Consider the following 18,715-nt stretch of genomic DNA (forward strand, 5'->3'; position numbering starts at 1 on the left):
AACTAAGTTGTAACAACTCCTACAAAATAATTAAGTGTCAACGCCTTAGAGAGACACCTATCCAGGACTTTTGCTTAAAGAAAACTTCTGTTAACCCACTTACCCTTACCAAGTGTTGACACATTTGCATTTTGCTAGAGTTACAGCAACTTAGTTTGTAGCAAATCCTTCCCCTTTAGGAAAAATGGGTAAAAAATATTTTTAAAGGGGAGTTGCTCCAATTGTTGCCCAGTTGGTACAGTTTTTTGCGTAAAAATGGCCCCAAAACAACTCTTTTTTACCTGAAAATAGTGAAACATTTAATCAAGGTTTTGAAATTTTATTGATATCTCATCCATTTTAACTCTGCTTTTGGCTCATAAACTGTCATTTCGAAAGGAATAATATGACCTATAAGATGGTCTAAAATTTAATCTGATCGAATAGTCAAATCAAAAGGTCAATTTTTTTTACCATCCTTGATTAGGGTTTTTGGTCTAAATTCTTGTCAAAAGTGACTAAATTGGTCATAGCCTTTGGTTTGCCATCCTATTAGGGTAAATTGGTCTATTGCAATTTATTCCCAACTTTTTGGCTTTAAAACTTTCAACATTTTGAGTTTTAAAACATTATTTTGATGCGTTAATCAGAACCGAACAAATATGGCATCGACAGTCAGCATAGAGACTCTGATATGGTAAACAGATCAGGAAGGGCATATCTTCCAATTTCATCAAGCTAGTATTTCATTCAGATAAAAATCCTAATGAATCTTCGTAACTACAAAGTGAGAACTGGCCTATAGTTTTCTTTGAGATTGCTAATACGCTCTGGTATCATAGCAGATTATGTAAGAAAAATAACATACATAAGAGAACTTCATGACATCATATGTAAATAATGTCACTTACAATGAATGAACACTCGGAATCGCCCCATGTTCTCCTTGGGGAAGCAAAAAGAAAAAAGAAAAAAAGAAAAAAAAATGCGCAATTTCAGATAATTCTACAAAACTACTAAAAAAAAATAAAAAATAAAAATTAATTCTACAAAACAAAAAAGCACAATTAAGTGCTAAGAGAAGTCAGTCCTCAATGATAAATGCTCCATCTAAATTAATTAATTAATTGAGTCAGTAATATCAAACGAACTTTCAAATCTGAGCAGCCTCCTCTTTCTTCTCCTTGAGAATTTAAGATATTTACATTGACCTTCAATAAACTGCAACCTCATTGGAGTTGAATCCTGACATGAGGAAATTTCTTCCTTAACAGTTTTTTGTGCCTTCAACAAACAGAAGATTTGGATGAAATGCTGGCTGGATCACAAAAATCGCGAGAAAGCATAAAAAATATCCGAAGACTGCTGGTCCCATCATCTTTTACTGCAAGACAATTCAAGTGGAAGGCTTGTAACATACTTCTACAACCCTTAACCAGAGAAATTTCTTCTCATTAACTAATACCACCTGTCACAATGCAGTCAGACTTTGGCTTGCACATGTGCCAAATATCCTCATAAGCTCTACACTCTCTGCAATAGTAGACCCCGCAGTCCCGACAAAACCAAGTGAAGCACAGCTGCAAACAGCTTCCTCTATGAATAGAAGTACATCAGGTAATCTCTCAGAAGGGCAATGTTTTTTTAGACCACCCATGCTCTCTGGAACAAATGCAAACCTCAGGCTATGCTTAGCAGCCACAACCTTTTTGGCTGTTTTTATCACTAACTCATCTTCTTCTCTCAGAAAATGCAGCTTAAAATGATGCGAATCTCTAGCCAAATCCCCCAAATAACTTCCAGTCCAATTACCTTCGGGAAGATCAGTCATCACAAAAATATGAATAGGGAGTGGACTCTGTCCCAAAGATTCTACTTTCTGTTTTAAACTCAGAAAAGTAGCTTTCCAATGATTCTTGAACTGCCCATCTAACAATCTGAGCTGTGCACAAAGAAAATGGGCATTTATGTTCTTATCAGCGAACTCCTTTCCTGCACTCAAAATTTCAGAGACAAAAGGAAGAAATTCAATCTTTTTAATCAAAGACTGTATCCGTTGATCTCTTGGAGCTTCATGAATATCGATGTACAGCTCTGAACCTCTATATGGAGAGGTGAAAAGACTTCCAAATGCCAGCAGAGTGGCTGATTCAGCTGCAGAACTGGGTCCAAGAGTCTGATATACGTCTCTTCGTCTCCTAACATATGAAATTTTCTTCTTCCTCTTAAGCTGTTCATCAGGTTGAAATGAATCTAATACCCCATCCTTTTCACCATTTTGGTAAGTCCAAACTGTAGTCCTACAATCTTCACCTACTGCATGTACACATTTATCAACATTACCATTTAGCCCAGATAGTAGAGATCCACATTGCTTAAGGCTATCAAACAAAGACGACTGCTCCTTTGATTCATTGAAACAATCAAAATCTTTCACCCCACACCATAGGGATGCAAAAACCCTGAAATCTATCGTTTGAATAACAGATGAAGACACTAAAGACGAAATATCAACAATGTCAGCCATCGAGACATACCTGCAACAAGAGGTTCGTATAAAGCTATAATTTACAAAAAGATAATAAAAATAGGAAGCTATCCAATAATAGATACCAAACATAAAATTTGATAGCAAAAGAGAATGCCAAATAGACCCAAATTCTAGTTTTTCAAAATACACAGTTAAAACCAAGTTTAGACTCAAGTTGGTAACTTTTACTTAGATTTTAGAGAACAAAAACCTCTATATTCCACTAAGCCTAATAAGACCATTGTCCTAGTAATGGAGACAGTTTCAACTTTCATTCTCTCACCAACCAAACAAAAAAGTTGAACAGAAACAACAATTTTTATTAATACCACAAACATGAAAATTAAAATAAACCCAATAGAACCCACATTCTAATCTGATCAAATTCACACACACACACACACACAGAGCGAGTGACCAAACTGACTAACCTGCCAGTCCTGAGGAGCTCAACCACATGGTTCCAAACGTCAACCCGAATTTTATTCGGATTGGAAACCCTGAACTTGGGGCAGCTTCCGAGAGCAACAGCGTGGTGATCGAGAACCGGAGGAACAATCAAGGTCCGGTTGAGAATGGAGGCCATTAAGATAGCATTCTTGAACTCGGAAACCTGGTTGCTGAACCCACTGTGGGGAGCGTACCAGAGGAATTTTTGGGCTAATTGGGAAATGGGGCATTGGGGGAATTGGGAATTTAGGGTTTTTGTAGAGGGTGAGACGTGGGAATTGGGGGTGAGGGAATAGTAGGAGAGAAAGAAGAGGAGAGAGAAGAGAAGAGTGAGGAAAGAGAGAGAGAGGAGAGGGGATCTGTAAGAGGGTTTCTTAAGGGGCCATGGTTTAGGGGTGGTTCTGTTGGAGTTGAGGAGGTGGTTCATGGCTCAGGTGGTGGCAAGCGGGCAAATTAAGGTGGTGGATTTTGAATCTGATATCGTTCGGATCATATAGGAATACAAGCGAGTTTTAACTTTTTAAGCATGCAAAAATTTTGTAAATTAAAAAAAAAAAAAAAAAATTGTAACTTTTACAAATTTTTATTATTTCCTTCACCCTTCACACTTCTCTCGTCTCTGGAAATCCTCTCACACACAACCCAAGAATCCACCGTCAACGATCAATCCACCATCATCAAGCACAGCCACTGCAGACCGTGCACCATCATCAGCCACTAATCAAAACCTAGATCATCATCAAGCTCTCCCTTCACCCACTGATCAAACAAAGAATCAAAACCTTCAAAAATCATCAACAACCCAGATCAAGAACTTGAATTTTTAAGTCTATTTAGAAACCCAAGAGACTATAACAAGTGGGAAAAAGAAAAGACTCAATCTTGCATTGAGAGCCATTGTTTTGATTTTTAGAGAGAGAAAACAAAATCAACAAGGAAACACAGCAGGGATACAGAAGGTAATAGAGAGAGAGAGAGAGAGAGAGAGAGAGAGAGGGAGTTTTTGAGGTGTGGATTTTAGTGAATGGGTATTTATTGTGAAGTAGTGTGGAAACCAGAACCAGGCGGAGCGGGATCTCCTCTCAGAATATGCTTTCTTCCCACATTCTCTCGGCAACCAAACAGAAAACACAGCAAAAAAGGGAAAAAAAAATCAAGAACTAGGAAATAAGAAAAAAAAACATACTCGATCTGGAGGAGAATTTTCTGGGACTCAGGATGGAGATCCGACCACTTGAAAAGACTGAGTTTGAGGTTGAAACAGCGATTGTTGTTGCGGATGCTGTGGAGTAGAAAACAGTGAAAACGTTTGTGTTTTTTGGGTTTTGAATGAGAAAATTGTTTTCTGGGTTTTGATTTGGGAATTGGGGGATGGAATTGAAACCAAAAAATAAAAATACTAAACCCCAAGTTTTGTCCGGTGCTGGGTGGTGCTGTTGCGGTTCAGAGGGAGAGAGAGAGAGAGAGAGAGAGAGAGGTCAGATGGAGAAAGAACAGAGGTGAGAGAAAAAAAAAAAAAAGTAAAACCGTGCATATCACCGTAGCAATGGTACATAATGTACAATTTTATACCCATTGACGTGGAAATGTGTAAAATGAGTAATCTTTTCTATTTTGTAAAACTTTGCACAGATTCAGTTGCTCTAAGTTAACATTTTTTTATAAAGAAAATTTTAATACCACAATTTCATGTAGCATATTACGGGATGGTGGAGAAAAAATGGTGATTATATGTGAAATTAATAAGAAGTTATTCAAAAAAAACGTAGTCATTAGCATTTTACAATTATTTACATCAAAAGTTGTGATAAAAGAAATTATGATAATGTAAAGCAGTCACAATTTTTAAAATCTTATTTTAATGTGTCGTATGTTTGATTGTAATTTTTATATTTATTTTTACTTATGGTGAGTTGTTTGTTGAGTCATAACCTACCTTTGGTTTTTAATTAGATTCAACCATAGTTGCGGTAAAAAATGTGTTATTTTCCCAATGATAATTGAATTCAATTATATGACTTTAGTCGTATGGTAGAATGTAAGTAGAGAATTTATATACAATATCTAAAGAGTCTATAAAAGTTTTGTCCAAAATTTAATAGAGATTCTAAGATACAATACTTAAGGAACTCTTGGCTTTCTAATCCACACAATGGTCAATCACAAACATGATAATTGTTCACTTGTGACAACGTTGCTATTTCATATAGATGCCAAGCAAACAAATTAATATTGGCTATTTCCTCAATCACTCAAAAATCATGGCAATTCATGAAGTAAGTCGTAAGTGCATTTGGTTTAGATCGGTAATTCAAGATGTCTGAGAAAATTGTGGATTATCCTTAATCAATGATAGCCCAACAATAGTATACAAAGAAAATGTTGGTTTTATCACTCATATTAGAGGGAGTTATATCAAATGTAAACAAACCCAAACATATTTCCCCAAATACTTTTATGCACGCAAGCTCCATAAAAGATGATATTTATGTCAATAAGGTAGAATCAGGTGACAATTTGGCATATCTATTTACTAAGTCGTTATCGATGCAACATTTAAGAAATAGTAGCATTGGCATGCAACTTAAAAATCTTTACATCACAGAAAATTAAGACCCCACGTACTCATGAGGGGGGTACATTTTCTGAAGAATATGTACTAATTATACTTTTTTTTCCAAAAGGATTTTACTTTGCAAAGTTTTAATTAAGCAATCCGGTTTTAATGAGGCATATTCTTAGTGAGTGGTCATCTAAGAAGAAGAAGTATTATGAAATAAACAAATGATACTTTTTAACATGTAGTACTGCTTTTTTATACCAATCAAGATTGCCACCCCTCTTACCAATCAAGTTTGCCACCCTCTCTTACCAATCAGATAGCCAGGCTTCCCTTTCAAAAACTAGTCAAATCTCTATAAATATATGAGTTATATACTTATATTGTAATAAATAGATATAGAGATATCTAAGAATCCATAGGTAGAATAGATGACCACTTGAATAAAGGAATTCTATCTATATTATATTTATGTATAGATTTTTTATCTTATCTATTTCTTTTACAACAAATGATACTTTTTAACATCTAGTACTGCTTTTTTATTCCAATCAAGATTGCCACCCCTCTTGCCAATCAAGTTTGCCGCCCTCTCTTACCAATCAAATAGCCAGGCTTCACTATCAAAAACTAGTCAAATCTCTATAAATATATGAGTTATATTGTAATAAATAGATATAGAGATATCTAAGAATCTATAGTGTAGAATAGATGACCACTTGAATAAAGGAATTCTATCTATATTATATTTATGTATAGATTTTTATCTTATCTATTTCTTTTACTTTACTGCATGCTAGTATGCTACTTATCCTCACAGCATTATGATCCAAATTATCCAATGGGCTTTATATTGTACTCCACCATTCATTTGGCGGCTCTGTACAACTAGTGCCACCGAATTCCTTCTCCCTCACGGAATTGGGGTTAGGGAGAACCTCTAGGAACTCTATAAAAAACGTTCAAACTTCAAATTACATGAATTCCTTTAAAATGTGCACATCGAATACTCTAGAATCTTAGTATTTCACGTCTTCACCTTAAAAGCAAACGAAATAGATTTGGGACCATATATTTGATGCGTAAACTTCGAATTATACCTTTTATCCAAATGGCTCAGGGAGCGGAATCTAATTTCCAAACGCTAGAATTGTTTTGGCAGTTTCCCAATAAAATAAATCACCGACCACATGGCAAAACTCTCCATATGGTTTTAGTAAGGAAATAACAACTGAAGTGCCATAAAAAAACCACATCTGATCCTACTAGGTGCAGAAGTCTCGGCTGGGAATTCAGCCAGGGAACAACTTCAGAACCATTTCCCCCAAGTCCCAATATACGACGGGGAAATCATTTTCTAAACTTTGCAAATGACTCACTTACACTTGAATCCCTAGTCCAAGAACTCTTTTTTATATTTGTGTTACTAGCTAATTGAATTAGTCACAGCGAGATGGATTAAATATATTTTCTGTGAATTACACATAAAATTAGCCACAACATCTATACGTTCGGATGTTTAGTAGCAGTACCATGCCCCTAACTCGAATGGTTGAATAAAGTAGAATGTCACACATGATCAATATTGAAGTACTGAGGAGAAAAACAAATAATATAAGACACAAAATTCAAGGACTCAATGTCTCTAATGGTGGATGCACTAAGATGCTGTGACCTACAAGCTAAGAACTGAATCTAGTTAATTAATTTAATTAAAAACAACCTTATTAGTCCAAAACTAAACCAAACCAAACTGCACATTATCAGTCCTGTATTAACAGTAAACTGTAAAGCTCATGCATCATCGAGCTAACCTATGATCTTGAGCTCAGAAAAGCTGTCCATCAAACTGCATGGATTGGGCTGCTACTTGAATTGATGTTTGAACTTCCAGAGGCTGGATTTGCATGAAAGGCAGACTGCCTAGAAGATCCTTCAAGCAGCTTTAGTGAAAGAGAGGATGGACCAGCATGACCAATAGATTCTCCTAAGCTCAGTTTTGACATGCCAACCAGCTCATCAACATTGATTGGGCTCTTCGAATGTACTGCAGTTGGCTTGAGAACCTCATGTGTCTCCTCCTTCTTAGTTGCCTCTGGAGTGTTGTATCCTGACCAATATGGCAAAGGAAAGGGGAAGTATGGAGCGACATAAGCAGGATATACCACTGGGTAGCAAGGTTGTGAGCTCTCTGTCTTCGGAGGAATAGGATCTCCATCACTGGAGTTGATAGACTCCATCGATTCACATTCTTCGTCCAGGGCAGGAGGAGCAGGCAATGGAGGATTGCTCTGTGTTTCAGCCTGTGACTCGTTGACAGATAAGAAGTCATGAGGTACCATCGGAGTGTCGGCTGACTGCAGACATATTAATAGCAATTATATCAGATACCTAGAAGGGAGTTTATAAAGATTTTTTTTTTTTTTAATTTAAAATTTAAAATTAAAAAAAAAAAAAAAAGAAAAAAGAAAAAGAAACTTCAACTTATAAAGATTTTGTTCAAGTGTGCATCATAAGGAAAAGGCAATAGTTGTCTCTAAAGACAGTCAAATAGCACAATCACACAAAGAATGGAGTTGAATTGGACCCCTGAGAATCGGAAGAGTTTGACAAGCTTTAACAACTAAATAATCCTATAACAAAATAACGGTAAAACATATTGTTTGCACAAAGGCAGTAAAATCATTTTAATAACCAGGGGAAAAGGGTATATCCTCACTTCCAGGACAAAAGCCATTTAAGCCATTAAAAACAGGCCCATCCATGTAATATGCCTTGCTGTGCCGTTTTAGTTCTCGGTTTCTGGTGCATGGAGGTTCCAAAAACCAACCAAAACTTATATGCCAGTAACAAATGACAGTGAGTGCATACCAGACAATGTTATCTACAGGCCTATAGAAGCTTCATGCAGCTTTTTGGTCTCCCCTTTCATGTTTAGCGTGTCAATGTATGCATGTGGATACAGTATATTAGTTTATAACATCAGATGGAAAGAAAGGAACTAACTTCATCTGCTATAATATCAAACAGGCTGGAACGTCTCTTTCTCCGAGATACATTGGTTTGTCTGATGAAATATTTTTGAGCATGGCTGGCCACTTGAGTAGGTGTCCTTGATATAACATAATTGCGAGCTATTCCACGCCAATCACCTTTGCCAAGCTTCTGTAGTCCAAGTAAAAACATCCTATGTTCTTCTTCAGTCCATGGAACGCCTGCAGAACCAATAACTAGTCATTTTATAGACAAACGGGGCAAGTACAGTACAACCAACACACAGAGATAAGATTAAAAGCATCTCAAGAGGTCATAGCCTAAGAACCACAGATATGGACATGTATAAGAACACAACACTATGACAACACGGCAATTACTATACACACACATATATATATACTGAATTTTTATTCTTCTTTTTTTAATAATTCGATAGTTACAACAATGGGGAATGAGAAATTTGAACCTTGGATATCTCTGTTATAAACACTAAGAGGTGCCAGGGAATTAGAGAGTGAAACCGAAAGGAAATAAAAAGAATTTGGAGTGATGTGAGATCAAGACGACAATAAACACCTATAAGAGCTCACATCATTTATAGCCACAACTGCTCCAAATGAGTGGTTAAGTAATTGATAAACAGTAAGACAATGATTAACGCCGATTGCTGTACCAGGCCAAGAGAGAGAGAGAGGTTGATCTAAAGGTTGACCCATTGAGTAAGAATTTGGAAGAAGCAATAGATCGCATCCTTTCCCATGCTTTAATCGAGTAGACAGCCATGTACTGGAAGAGGAAAAAAGAGATCAACAATGAACTTCAATCGGAACTGATCTAACTGTTCTGAGTGGATGGAGATCAAATGGGAGAGAGCAGATCACATGCGAAGATCTGAGGAATTGATCTTCTTTCTCAATTTTTTAACAGTCATGTCATGACCATGTCTCCACAGTACCTTGACTGTATCAGAATTTGAAAAAAAAATATATTTATATAGATATATACACACAGAGACACACCACAAACACGCATGCAACCGTGCCCCCAACATGTCCATGTCAAACATGGACACGTGAGGCATTTTGCCATGTTTGAGCTTCTTAGGTCATTGTTCTATAACATCTAAGCTTCATCTACACTGTTGACTCACAGACATCATACATACTATAATATGGTTACTGACTCACCAACTTAAAAGTATTTCTCCTTCCTTACAAACACAACACGCACACAAAACACCTTGATTTATTGTTTCTGCTCTTCACCCTAAAGTAAAACTCTAGACGCATTAATTTCTCTAACCAAGGAATCATTAACACGACACCTTAAAATTTTCCTTAGTTCCTTAGCATTTATTGTTAAGAGTGCATCTTCACAAAAAAGTAGAATTTTTTCTCAAGAGACAGACATGTTACCAGCACCCAGATTAGTAGCTACAATTCACCAAACCATATGATTCAAATAATTCCTGTACAGTACAGCTAAATTTTGACAGATCTGTAGTACCTTTTTAAAGGAGACATCATTGTGGAATGTTATCAGGCTCTGAAACCAAAACATTTTTTTAACTTTCAAAAACGTCAACACACAGACAGTAAATTCACTTATATTGAATGATCAAAAGGGAAGGACCCTTATACTGCACATCCCACATTTTAGGAGTGACCTAAAAGGACATTACTTTGTTAATCTTTCTTTAACAGTGCATGTGGACACCCAATTTCACAACATGCTTGGGTGTCAACATGTGATTGGATTACAATACTTTACACATGAGAGCACCATGGATCCTTGGTAAAAAAAAAAAAAGGATTTGGTGTACCAAGCACAAGTTGACACAAGCTTGTTGTGAATTTGGGTGTCACTACAGTCTTCCCTTGTTTAAACAAATTGTCTCTTCATAATTCTTATAGTTAATGCTATGTTTATTGCCAGAAAAATGCTTTAGATAAAAAAAATGGACTAAATTAAAAGCCTTACATCTTCACTATTTTGAACAGAGCATCCAAACACACAAAGCACACACACACACACACAAGCTCGCAGTGCATTTTGCTAGACAGCTAAATGTAAAAATGATTTAATTCTTGAAAAACATGTAGCATTTTATTATCTCTTTTGCATAAATAAAACTCAAACACCTGCACTCCAAGATGTCTTTTAATTCAAAGACCATTAAATCTTCCAAAAATCATTTGCATATTTAAGCGTCCGAATAATTTTGTTCACATCCTTATCAGACACATACAGTTTTACTTGACAACCAAGACACAAACCAAATATAAAATACCTCACAAAACCTCACCCCCCACCCTTATCCCCATAACTTATATTTTTGTAAATATCAGCTCAGATCATTTGCTTCCTTAATACTTTTTAATGCTTTCTTAATCCAACATCCCAAGAAACTCAACTAGATAAATTTTGCATTTAACTACTTTTTCGAAATGATATTCTCTCTTTTTCTAGTTTATGGATCATTGGCCTTAACATTCAATTCAAAATTTAGAATTCCAAAACTGGAGCATAACGAATTGCCTATTCTATTTATGATGAACAAAATAAAAATCAATTAATCAATTATAAAAATCAATCATAAAACTACCACAAAAAGAAGAAGCAAAATCCAAAAAATAAATATGAAAAAAAAAAAAATCAATCTAGAATCTTCATCTTTATTTTTTTCACATTCATTTTTTATTCAAATTCCTCCCAAACAACAAACATAACCGTGTAAAAAGAAAAAGGAAAAGAAAACCATAACTTTCTTTGCGATTTGAGAGAAAATTAAATTTTAAAAACCTTTCTTTCTTTCACGGCAGCTAGAAGAGGAGCCAGGCACGAAGTCCTCAGAGGCGTAACCGTCGGCAGCGGCACCGTGCTCCGGTGTCTCGCCGGGTGATCCGGGAGTATTCGACCCGTTCTGGTTCAGACCCGAACCCGACCCGGCGTAGTGGCTGAGATTGCCCATACTAGCGCTCTTCCGGATCCCGTCGGTCAACCGGACCCCGAAAAGCTTGACCCCACGGTTCGGGCAGGTCCGAGAGTTATGCCCATTGTGGCTGCAATGCGAGCACCTCCGAGTCATCGCTTCCTCGAATCAAAACCCGATTAGAATTCAAGAAATGATATGTTAGTTAGGATAGGATAGAAAAAGATAGTTAGGTTTGGTTTTGGATCCGATTAAGGATCCGACTGATAAGATCAGATAGACAGAGCCTTTGTGGGTTTTTGGGTTTTTTAAATGACCCAAGAAAGGCTTATATTGATGAGAGTTGTGTTTTTCTTCTCTCCCTTCAGCTTTCGCAGATGGGAGAGAAAGAAAGAGAAAGAGAGAAAGAGAGAGAAGGAAACACTATCCATATATTATCTGGTCCTAGATTAAAGGAAAAGGATTCCGTGCTTCGCGGACATTTCCAATTTTGATGTCTTTTTATGCTAGCCGTCCATTTGGTCAAACAGCTGTTTCGTGATCATTTCTGTGTGCGAGGTGTGCACTTTGGGTTACGAGGAAAAAACTGAGAGAGCTGAAAAGCCCTTTTTTTTCTTTTTCTTTTTTTTTCCTTATCCTGTCGTTGTTCTGTTGTATTCTATCCAGTAGTTTCGTGCTTCTTGTCTTGTAAGTAAGGTTGAGACTTTAAAATGTATTTTATAAGTCAACTTGGTTTTTCCTTTTTATTTTTTTATTACAATTTATTTAGATTATCCATTGTGTGATTAGTTTAATACTATCATTATCATCTAATTTCTCTTTGACACAAATTTTTCACATATAGTTATTATCAAAAAAATTCTTTTTTTTTTTTTTTATAGATTTTGTGTTAATTTTTTTTTTTTTTTTCAGATAATCATGTATAATAGCTGAGAAGGATAATAGATAAGAATGCTAGGTCGGGGAAGGCTTTAATGCTTATCAAAAATAAAGGTTGGGGATAACTTAAAACGTTTTCATTTGTCTTTACCCAAAAAAAAAAAGAGACAATACTTACAATGTTGACGTGACACTATTACAGTACCAATTGGAATTCAGTAGTTCTAAAGTAAATTCTAATGGTCTGCAAGAAAATTATAAAATAGTGTTAATTAGATTATAATAACTATCTAAAGGTTAATTTTTTTAATGAAAATTCTGATACTTTCATCCATAATTCAAAAAGAGTTCTTTATTAATAAATGAATCAGGACAAATAAAAGACGGAATTTTGGATAGCTTTGGTATAATAACCTCCATAATAACATAAGAAATCTCAAAATTACAAATAGTTTAGTGGTAATGGACTTTTTTAAGAATCATAATAACATTTTTTATAGTGTCATATATCTGTGATACGAATTTTCTCTTTTTATCTTTTTTTATTATGCATAAATGTCATTTTCTTGTTAGAAAAGCTAGATATAAGAGAAAAAATAATTAAATATAAGAAACTGTAAACTTTCAAACCGGTGTTTATTTTTTTAAATATTTGTAGGGAATCTAAGTGTGGCTCTTTAAATTTATAAAAGATCAATTTGAAATTAATTTAGTTTTGTATGAATAAGACGTAGAGTTGCTATTTGTCAAAGAGGAGACGAAAGAAGGCAAATGACATCATCAACTTGTGTGTGTTTTGTTTCAATTATCCGGATTGATTTAATATAAAAACTTATTTCAATGAGAACTATCAAGAATCAACTAGGGCAAAAAAATGATTGGACACTAGATCAAAAAATAATAATAATAAATGATTGGACACCTAATAGCCAAAATCTAGTAGCTGCCCATCCAACTCCAAGATTTTAGCTGCAATTGCTTTGCAGTTTACACCTTCACAAGAAATAGTGACACACGCCAAAAGTTGTACAAATTCTAAAAATATCTCAGTGGTTTTTTAAATAGTTTTTGTGAGATCTTGATAAGATTCTTATCAAGATTGTCATTTAGTACTTAATGTGGTAACCAACATCATCATAGATTTTATTAACTTTATATTTCTAAGATACTTCTTGGGCTTTTGATGATAAAACCAAGATTTTGGTCAATAGATACATTATTTTTTCCAAATATGACATTCATGACGTTTTTAATATTTTGGACAAAATTATAATTTAGATCATGTACTTTAGGGATATTTTCCAAAGTAAATCATATAGTTTCAAAAGTTTTAAATCAAACTTTATAATTTTAAAAGTTTCAAATTAATTCCTAAAGCTTAAGATTGTAACAAACTAGACTATATATTTCATTAGTTTCTGCAGAGATTGGATTTGAGCACTTCTTCTATTGGATGAGTGGAATCAGACCCAACTAGCCTAATATAATGAATTTGTAGAGAATCGGTTGAAGAACTAGGCCTTAGTGAGGGTTACAACAACTAAACATGGTTATGAGTAGACCGAATAACCAGGACGTGGACTAAAGTGTGAAAATTGATCCCCGGCCCTCCTCTAAGGGGCTTGTTGTTCTTATTATTTTTTTAGTGTCTTGTTACAAGGGTTTCGGAGATAATACAAATTGTTGCCATCTATTCTTTTTTCCTCCCCCTTTTTCCAAGAGGATTCCTTACATTATATACTCCATTCCAGTTGATATTGGCCCTCCATTTGTTTACCATGCAGGTCACTACTCGAGTGTTTGTCTCATCAGCCACCTTACCAAACCTCCTGTGAGTTACAGCAACTAAGGCAGCCCTGTTCAGGGGTCACTTCCTCATTAATGCAACCAGAATGTTAGTTGTGGGTATTTAATGCAAATGTGACAGTTTCTCCTTGAATTGCTCATCCACTATGCTCCCATGGCTGACCTATTGTACCTATCCTTTTCCTTGAGATGCTCTGGGAGGTTGCCTTTGATGGCATGCTGCTCTTCCCTTTTGTGATCTTGGTTTGCCGAGGACAGGATTGCCCTCGGTGATGTTTCATGGCACCTTGGATTTGCTTCATTCGTCCTCGGACATTTCTTCCTCCTCGGAGTGGGCCTTGGGCTTAGTATAAAGTGGGCCGCGAATGCCAAATTCTTTGATCCCACAGTTTCAAATCCACATGTTACTCCATATTATGGATTTTTTCTAATAAATGTAATGAAATAGATAGATTTGTGAAAAAAAAATGGAATTGATAGATAATAAAAAAAAATGGAAGGAAGATAAATATACTTTATTATACTATTACAACTTTCACTATTTATTTATTTATCTCAAAATATAGATAAAAATCAATATTTTACCTCTATTCTATTAAAAAAAATTAATGGTTTCTTTTTTAAATAACAACAAAAAGAATGGCAAAATCTTAGTTTCAAATTTTTTGAGTCGACTATGAATCTTTAACAAGATTAATTAGGATTGACTACATGTGTGTTTTTTTTTTTTTTCCTTCCGTTATATTTTATTTGAAGTTTGGGTTAAAACCAAACTACATTATGGTAAATTATACGTACGAGAGTGTGTGTAGACGGTCAATGTCAATGGCATAATAGAGTAAGTGCGACTTTTATATTATTAACAATTGCTAGTAGTAGGCGATATTAGCCACAATCATTGGGGGAATTTTTGTATTTTACCCAAAAGATACACAAAGATTATATGAAAAAAGATTGAACATTCTCCTTCATCCATCCTTATTAAACTCTTGATTGTTTTTAAAAAAAAATCTACTTTAATCCATTTCATTTCACTCACTCATTTTCCACTGAAATCAAAATGGTTCCACTAGAGGAAATAAATTAGTAGTTTGGATAGAAAACTTAGTACCATAATTCTTTTTTTTTTGTCACAACTTTAATGTATTTATGGGTGGTAAAAAAAACAATTAATTTATGTGAAAGTAATAAATAACTACTCATAGTACTTTATATTAGAATTGTGATAAAAAAAATTGTAGATTTAGAATTACTCTTGTTTTTGACGTTGTAAAAGGTGAAAAAAAACAAAAATTATTCTAAAATCATAACATTTATCTCAATATTTTTTATTATTTTACGTAGTTATTTGTCACTTTCATATGAATCTAATTCATTTCCTCTTTCACGTATAAAAAAAAAATAAATAAAAAAGGTGACGTAGACTGAGAGAAATGGTGTCGGCCTAGAAAACAAAAAGAGTAAAAGAGTGAGAAAGGAGACGTAGACGGTGACAGATTGGTCTTAGGAGCAGAGCATCAGGAATATTGGTCTAATGAAATGAATAATAAGCAGAGGTCGGTAAGTAAAGAATTTTGTACAGATAGTCCACGTGGCGTGACTGCGCTCCATTAAACTTTTAATGGCCGAGGGTCGTTACCGCATATTCTAGAGTATTAAGAATCGCCTCCCTATTGAATATCTTTTCTCTACAACCAATATTATTTTATAACTTATCCACCTTATCCAAACCCACACACCATTTTATTTTCTGGACCCCACTAAAAGTTGATAGATGAATATGATCCATCATTTGTTTTGTGGCCCCTTGCTTGATTGACGGCTCACATTTATCCTGTCTTTTTTTTATTTTTATTTTTTTTTTATGAAGCACATTTATCTTATCTATTATAAAAGTATGATCAAATTTGATGGACACAAGAAAATTTATAAGTTGAATGTCTTGGGTATCAGTGATCAGAGAGCACTTGAAAGTTTTAAAAAAGCAAACACAAAATAAGAGGTGATCGGAGAAGACCGGCAAAAAATCCTCCAATGGTAAAGTTAGTATTTATGAGATTCCAATTTTTGTGAAAGTGTCTATGTCCATTACCTTCTCACGGATGAATGCTTATATAACACACACTTTGGGGCAGTTACTCGTTTAGTAACTGCTCCTATCATTGAGGAATTCAGAAGACTCGAAGGTAACTTCTATAACTGCCATGGAAGTTACATTATTTGGGCTTGTTTTCCATAACTACCATTGGAAACTGGCTATGGTAATGAACCTTGACCTTAGCACTCCATGCTAAGTGAGAAGCTCGTCTTAAGCAAATATGGGGAAAGACATCTAGAACGCAGGAAGGTCATCCAGGTGTTTCTTTTCATGGACGGCCTTATCATGGACGAGCATACTATAATGTAATCCATCATTTGTTCCGTTTGACCTTCTTGCCTTGGACGACCTCAATGGACGAGTTTGGAGTTGGTGCGTTATAATACACCATCAAAATTCAAATATCCAAAACCAAAAATTAGCACATATGTAATGAGAATTGATTGAGGAACGAAATTCTAGGTTTAAATTGGTATAATTTATTCTTAAAAAAAAAGGTATAATTTAAAATAAAGATCTAATTTAGTACATGCGTAAAACTATGGCTTTGTGGGAGTTTTTTTTTTTTTTTTGGGGGGGGGGGGGGGGGGGGNTGGATTAAAAAAAAAACGAACACCATAACTCTCTAAAAAAAATTTCAAAGGCTGCATCCCTTTAATTTTCCAAAAAAAAAAAAAAGAGGTGGGTTTCTATAAAGTCCTTAGTATTTTCAAATTTATAAAAATAAGCATAGATATTATCAAATAGGCGATTCTTATATGGTACATCTAACCATCTAAGTGTGGACCATGTGGTATCTAATATCTATTAAAATTTGAATCGTTTATAGCTTAGCCTTTTATTTATATTTGTAAAAGGAACGGTGGAAATTAAAACATCTAAAAATACATAATTATGATTCTATTTTTTGTGGATTGGATTTGGAATGTATAAAGTATGTCTTGCATAGACGTGTACTAAATCACACATCAATATAAACTATTTAAACGAGTATAAGGAACATTAAACATTTTTATGATTACCACCAATAGACATTTATTGAAAAATAAAATAAATGGAGATGGGAAGATTCAAACACGAGTTTTCCCTGTAGAAAAAATTGGACGAAACCAAAAAACTTAATCGTCATATTCTGAATTTGAGTTATAAGTCAAAATTACCAACAGTGTACAGGGATAAGTTCACAACTAAAAGTCTAAAACTAAAAACCTTTGTAACTGTTACATCACTATTCAAGCTATTTATAAATGTGGTAACGCATTAGTCATTTTTGCCTTTTCAATTTGTAGTTAAAGCGGAAAAGAGTCATAGTTGAGTAGTTGACTGGTTTTAGTAACCTCAGAGTTGGTACTGATTAAGAAGGTTCAGCTTTCAATTGATTAGAAATGCCAACTGTGGAATTTGAACGGTAAGAAGCGTAAAGTTGAACGGTCGTCTTCAACCAGACCTTAAGTCATTCAAGAAAAACGTGGTGCGTGTCGCTTAGTGCCACATTCAAAGTCGTCTGCAATCTGCATACTCCTATCACATGCCTGTTTCTATATGCAAAATAATTTTAAAACCGCCATGTGAGCCTCATTCCTCAGTCATTGCTAGAGAAAGAAAGTAAAGGCACCCATCAACTTCATTAATTGCCAACTGCAAACTTAGATTCCGAATCAAAATTGGTGCATGCATTTCCCAAGTCTCCATGAATTGCAAGCAACAATAACTGCATTACATTTGAAGATCTCATAACTTTAATAGTTTTTTTTTTTTTTTTTCACAATATAAAAATTTTACTCTAGTATAATTTAAGTGTATATGTGAATGATGCTTCCTCCTGAAAACTTGAACTTCGACCATTGCCTCCCAAATCCCACAAGCACTTAATACTTGTAAAGTAACCATCACGCCAAAGGTGTACCGTGGTCATAACTTTAATAGTTAAAACTACTATAAATTTATTAAATTTTATTCATAACCAACCCTAACTAATCCGTTGAAGATTCATAGTAACTCAAAAATCAGCATCTAAATGCAAGTTGATAGAAATCGGCATCTAAATGCAAGTCTCTTTTTTCATAAAACATGAAAGTAGCAATTTTTTCCAGTGCTGGTAACTCTTAAAGGGGTAAGAGAATACATAATTCCATGCCACAACTGCAATTTAAACCCGCAAATATCTATGATTATAGATAGTAAAACAAGAAGAGCAAAAAAAAAAAAAAAGGCAAGGGGGGGGGGGGGGTGTCAAATTGCAAAAGCAAGGATTGTATGCCAATTCTTGTCTCCAAAGGCTAGAGCAAATTTCCCGAAGGAGATTTTGACAATATACAAGTTCTCTTGGATGAGTCTGCATTTGGAGTCATGAATCATTATTAATTAAGGAAAAAGTTAATGAATGCCTTAAAGACATTAGTTTAAGAGGTATTTTTAGAAACTTTTTATTGAAAAAGAAAAATGTAATTGATTTTTTAACATTTTTTATATTTTCCATAAAAA

General features: G+C 34.7%; 2 protein-coding genes across 4 annotated transcripts; both read right to left on the reverse strand.

Moving 5' to 3' along the window:
* Positions 1-825: 825 nt before the first annotated feature.
* LOC112029753 (O-fucosyltransferase 30) lies at positions 826-4,494 on the reverse strand. 3 transcript variants are annotated; one of them, XM_024062448.2, is made up of 3 exons: positions 4,146-4,494; positions 2,941-3,718; positions 826-2,516 (listed from the first exon to the last, which is right to left on the reverse strand). In XM_024062448.2, exons 2-3 carry the CDS (start codon positions 3,384-3,386, stop codon positions 1,451-1,453), a joined length of 1,512 nt encoding a protein of 503 aa, XP_023918216.1. In that variant the 5' UTR covers positions 3,387-3,718; positions 4,146-4,494; the 3' UTR covers positions 826-1,450. The 3 variants fall into 3 exon arrangements, with proteins under 3 accessions (XP_023918216.1, XP_065620671.1, XP_023918211.1); XM_065764599.1 differs by having other exon boundaries at positions 2,941-3,741; XM_024062443.2 differs by having other exon boundaries at positions 2,941-4,494.
* Positions 4,495-7,071: 2,577 nt separating this feature from the next.
* Positions 7,072-11,867, reverse strand: LOC112029884 (transcription factor KUA1). Its single transcript, XM_024062570.2, has 3 exons — positions 11,319-11,867; positions 8,526-8,734; positions 7,072-7,876 (listed from the first exon to the last, which is right to left on the reverse strand). The coding sequence occupies exons 1-3, from the start codon at positions 11,602-11,604 to the stop codon at positions 7,364-7,366; spliced, it is 1,008 nt and encodes a 335-aa protein (XP_023918338.1). The 5' UTR covers positions 11,605-11,867; the 3' UTR covers positions 7,072-7,363.
* Between the last annotated feature and the right edge of the window lie 6,848 nt (positions 11,868-18,715).

This window comes from Quercus suber, unplaced genomic scaffold, assembly GCF_002906115.3.
Source record: "Quercus suber isolate HL8 unplaced genomic scaffold, Cork oak 2.0 scaffold_571, whole genome shotgun sequence".
Classification (NCBI taxonomy): domain Eukaryota; kingdom Viridiplantae; phylum Streptophyta; class Magnoliopsida; order Fagales; family Fagaceae; genus Quercus; species Quercus suber.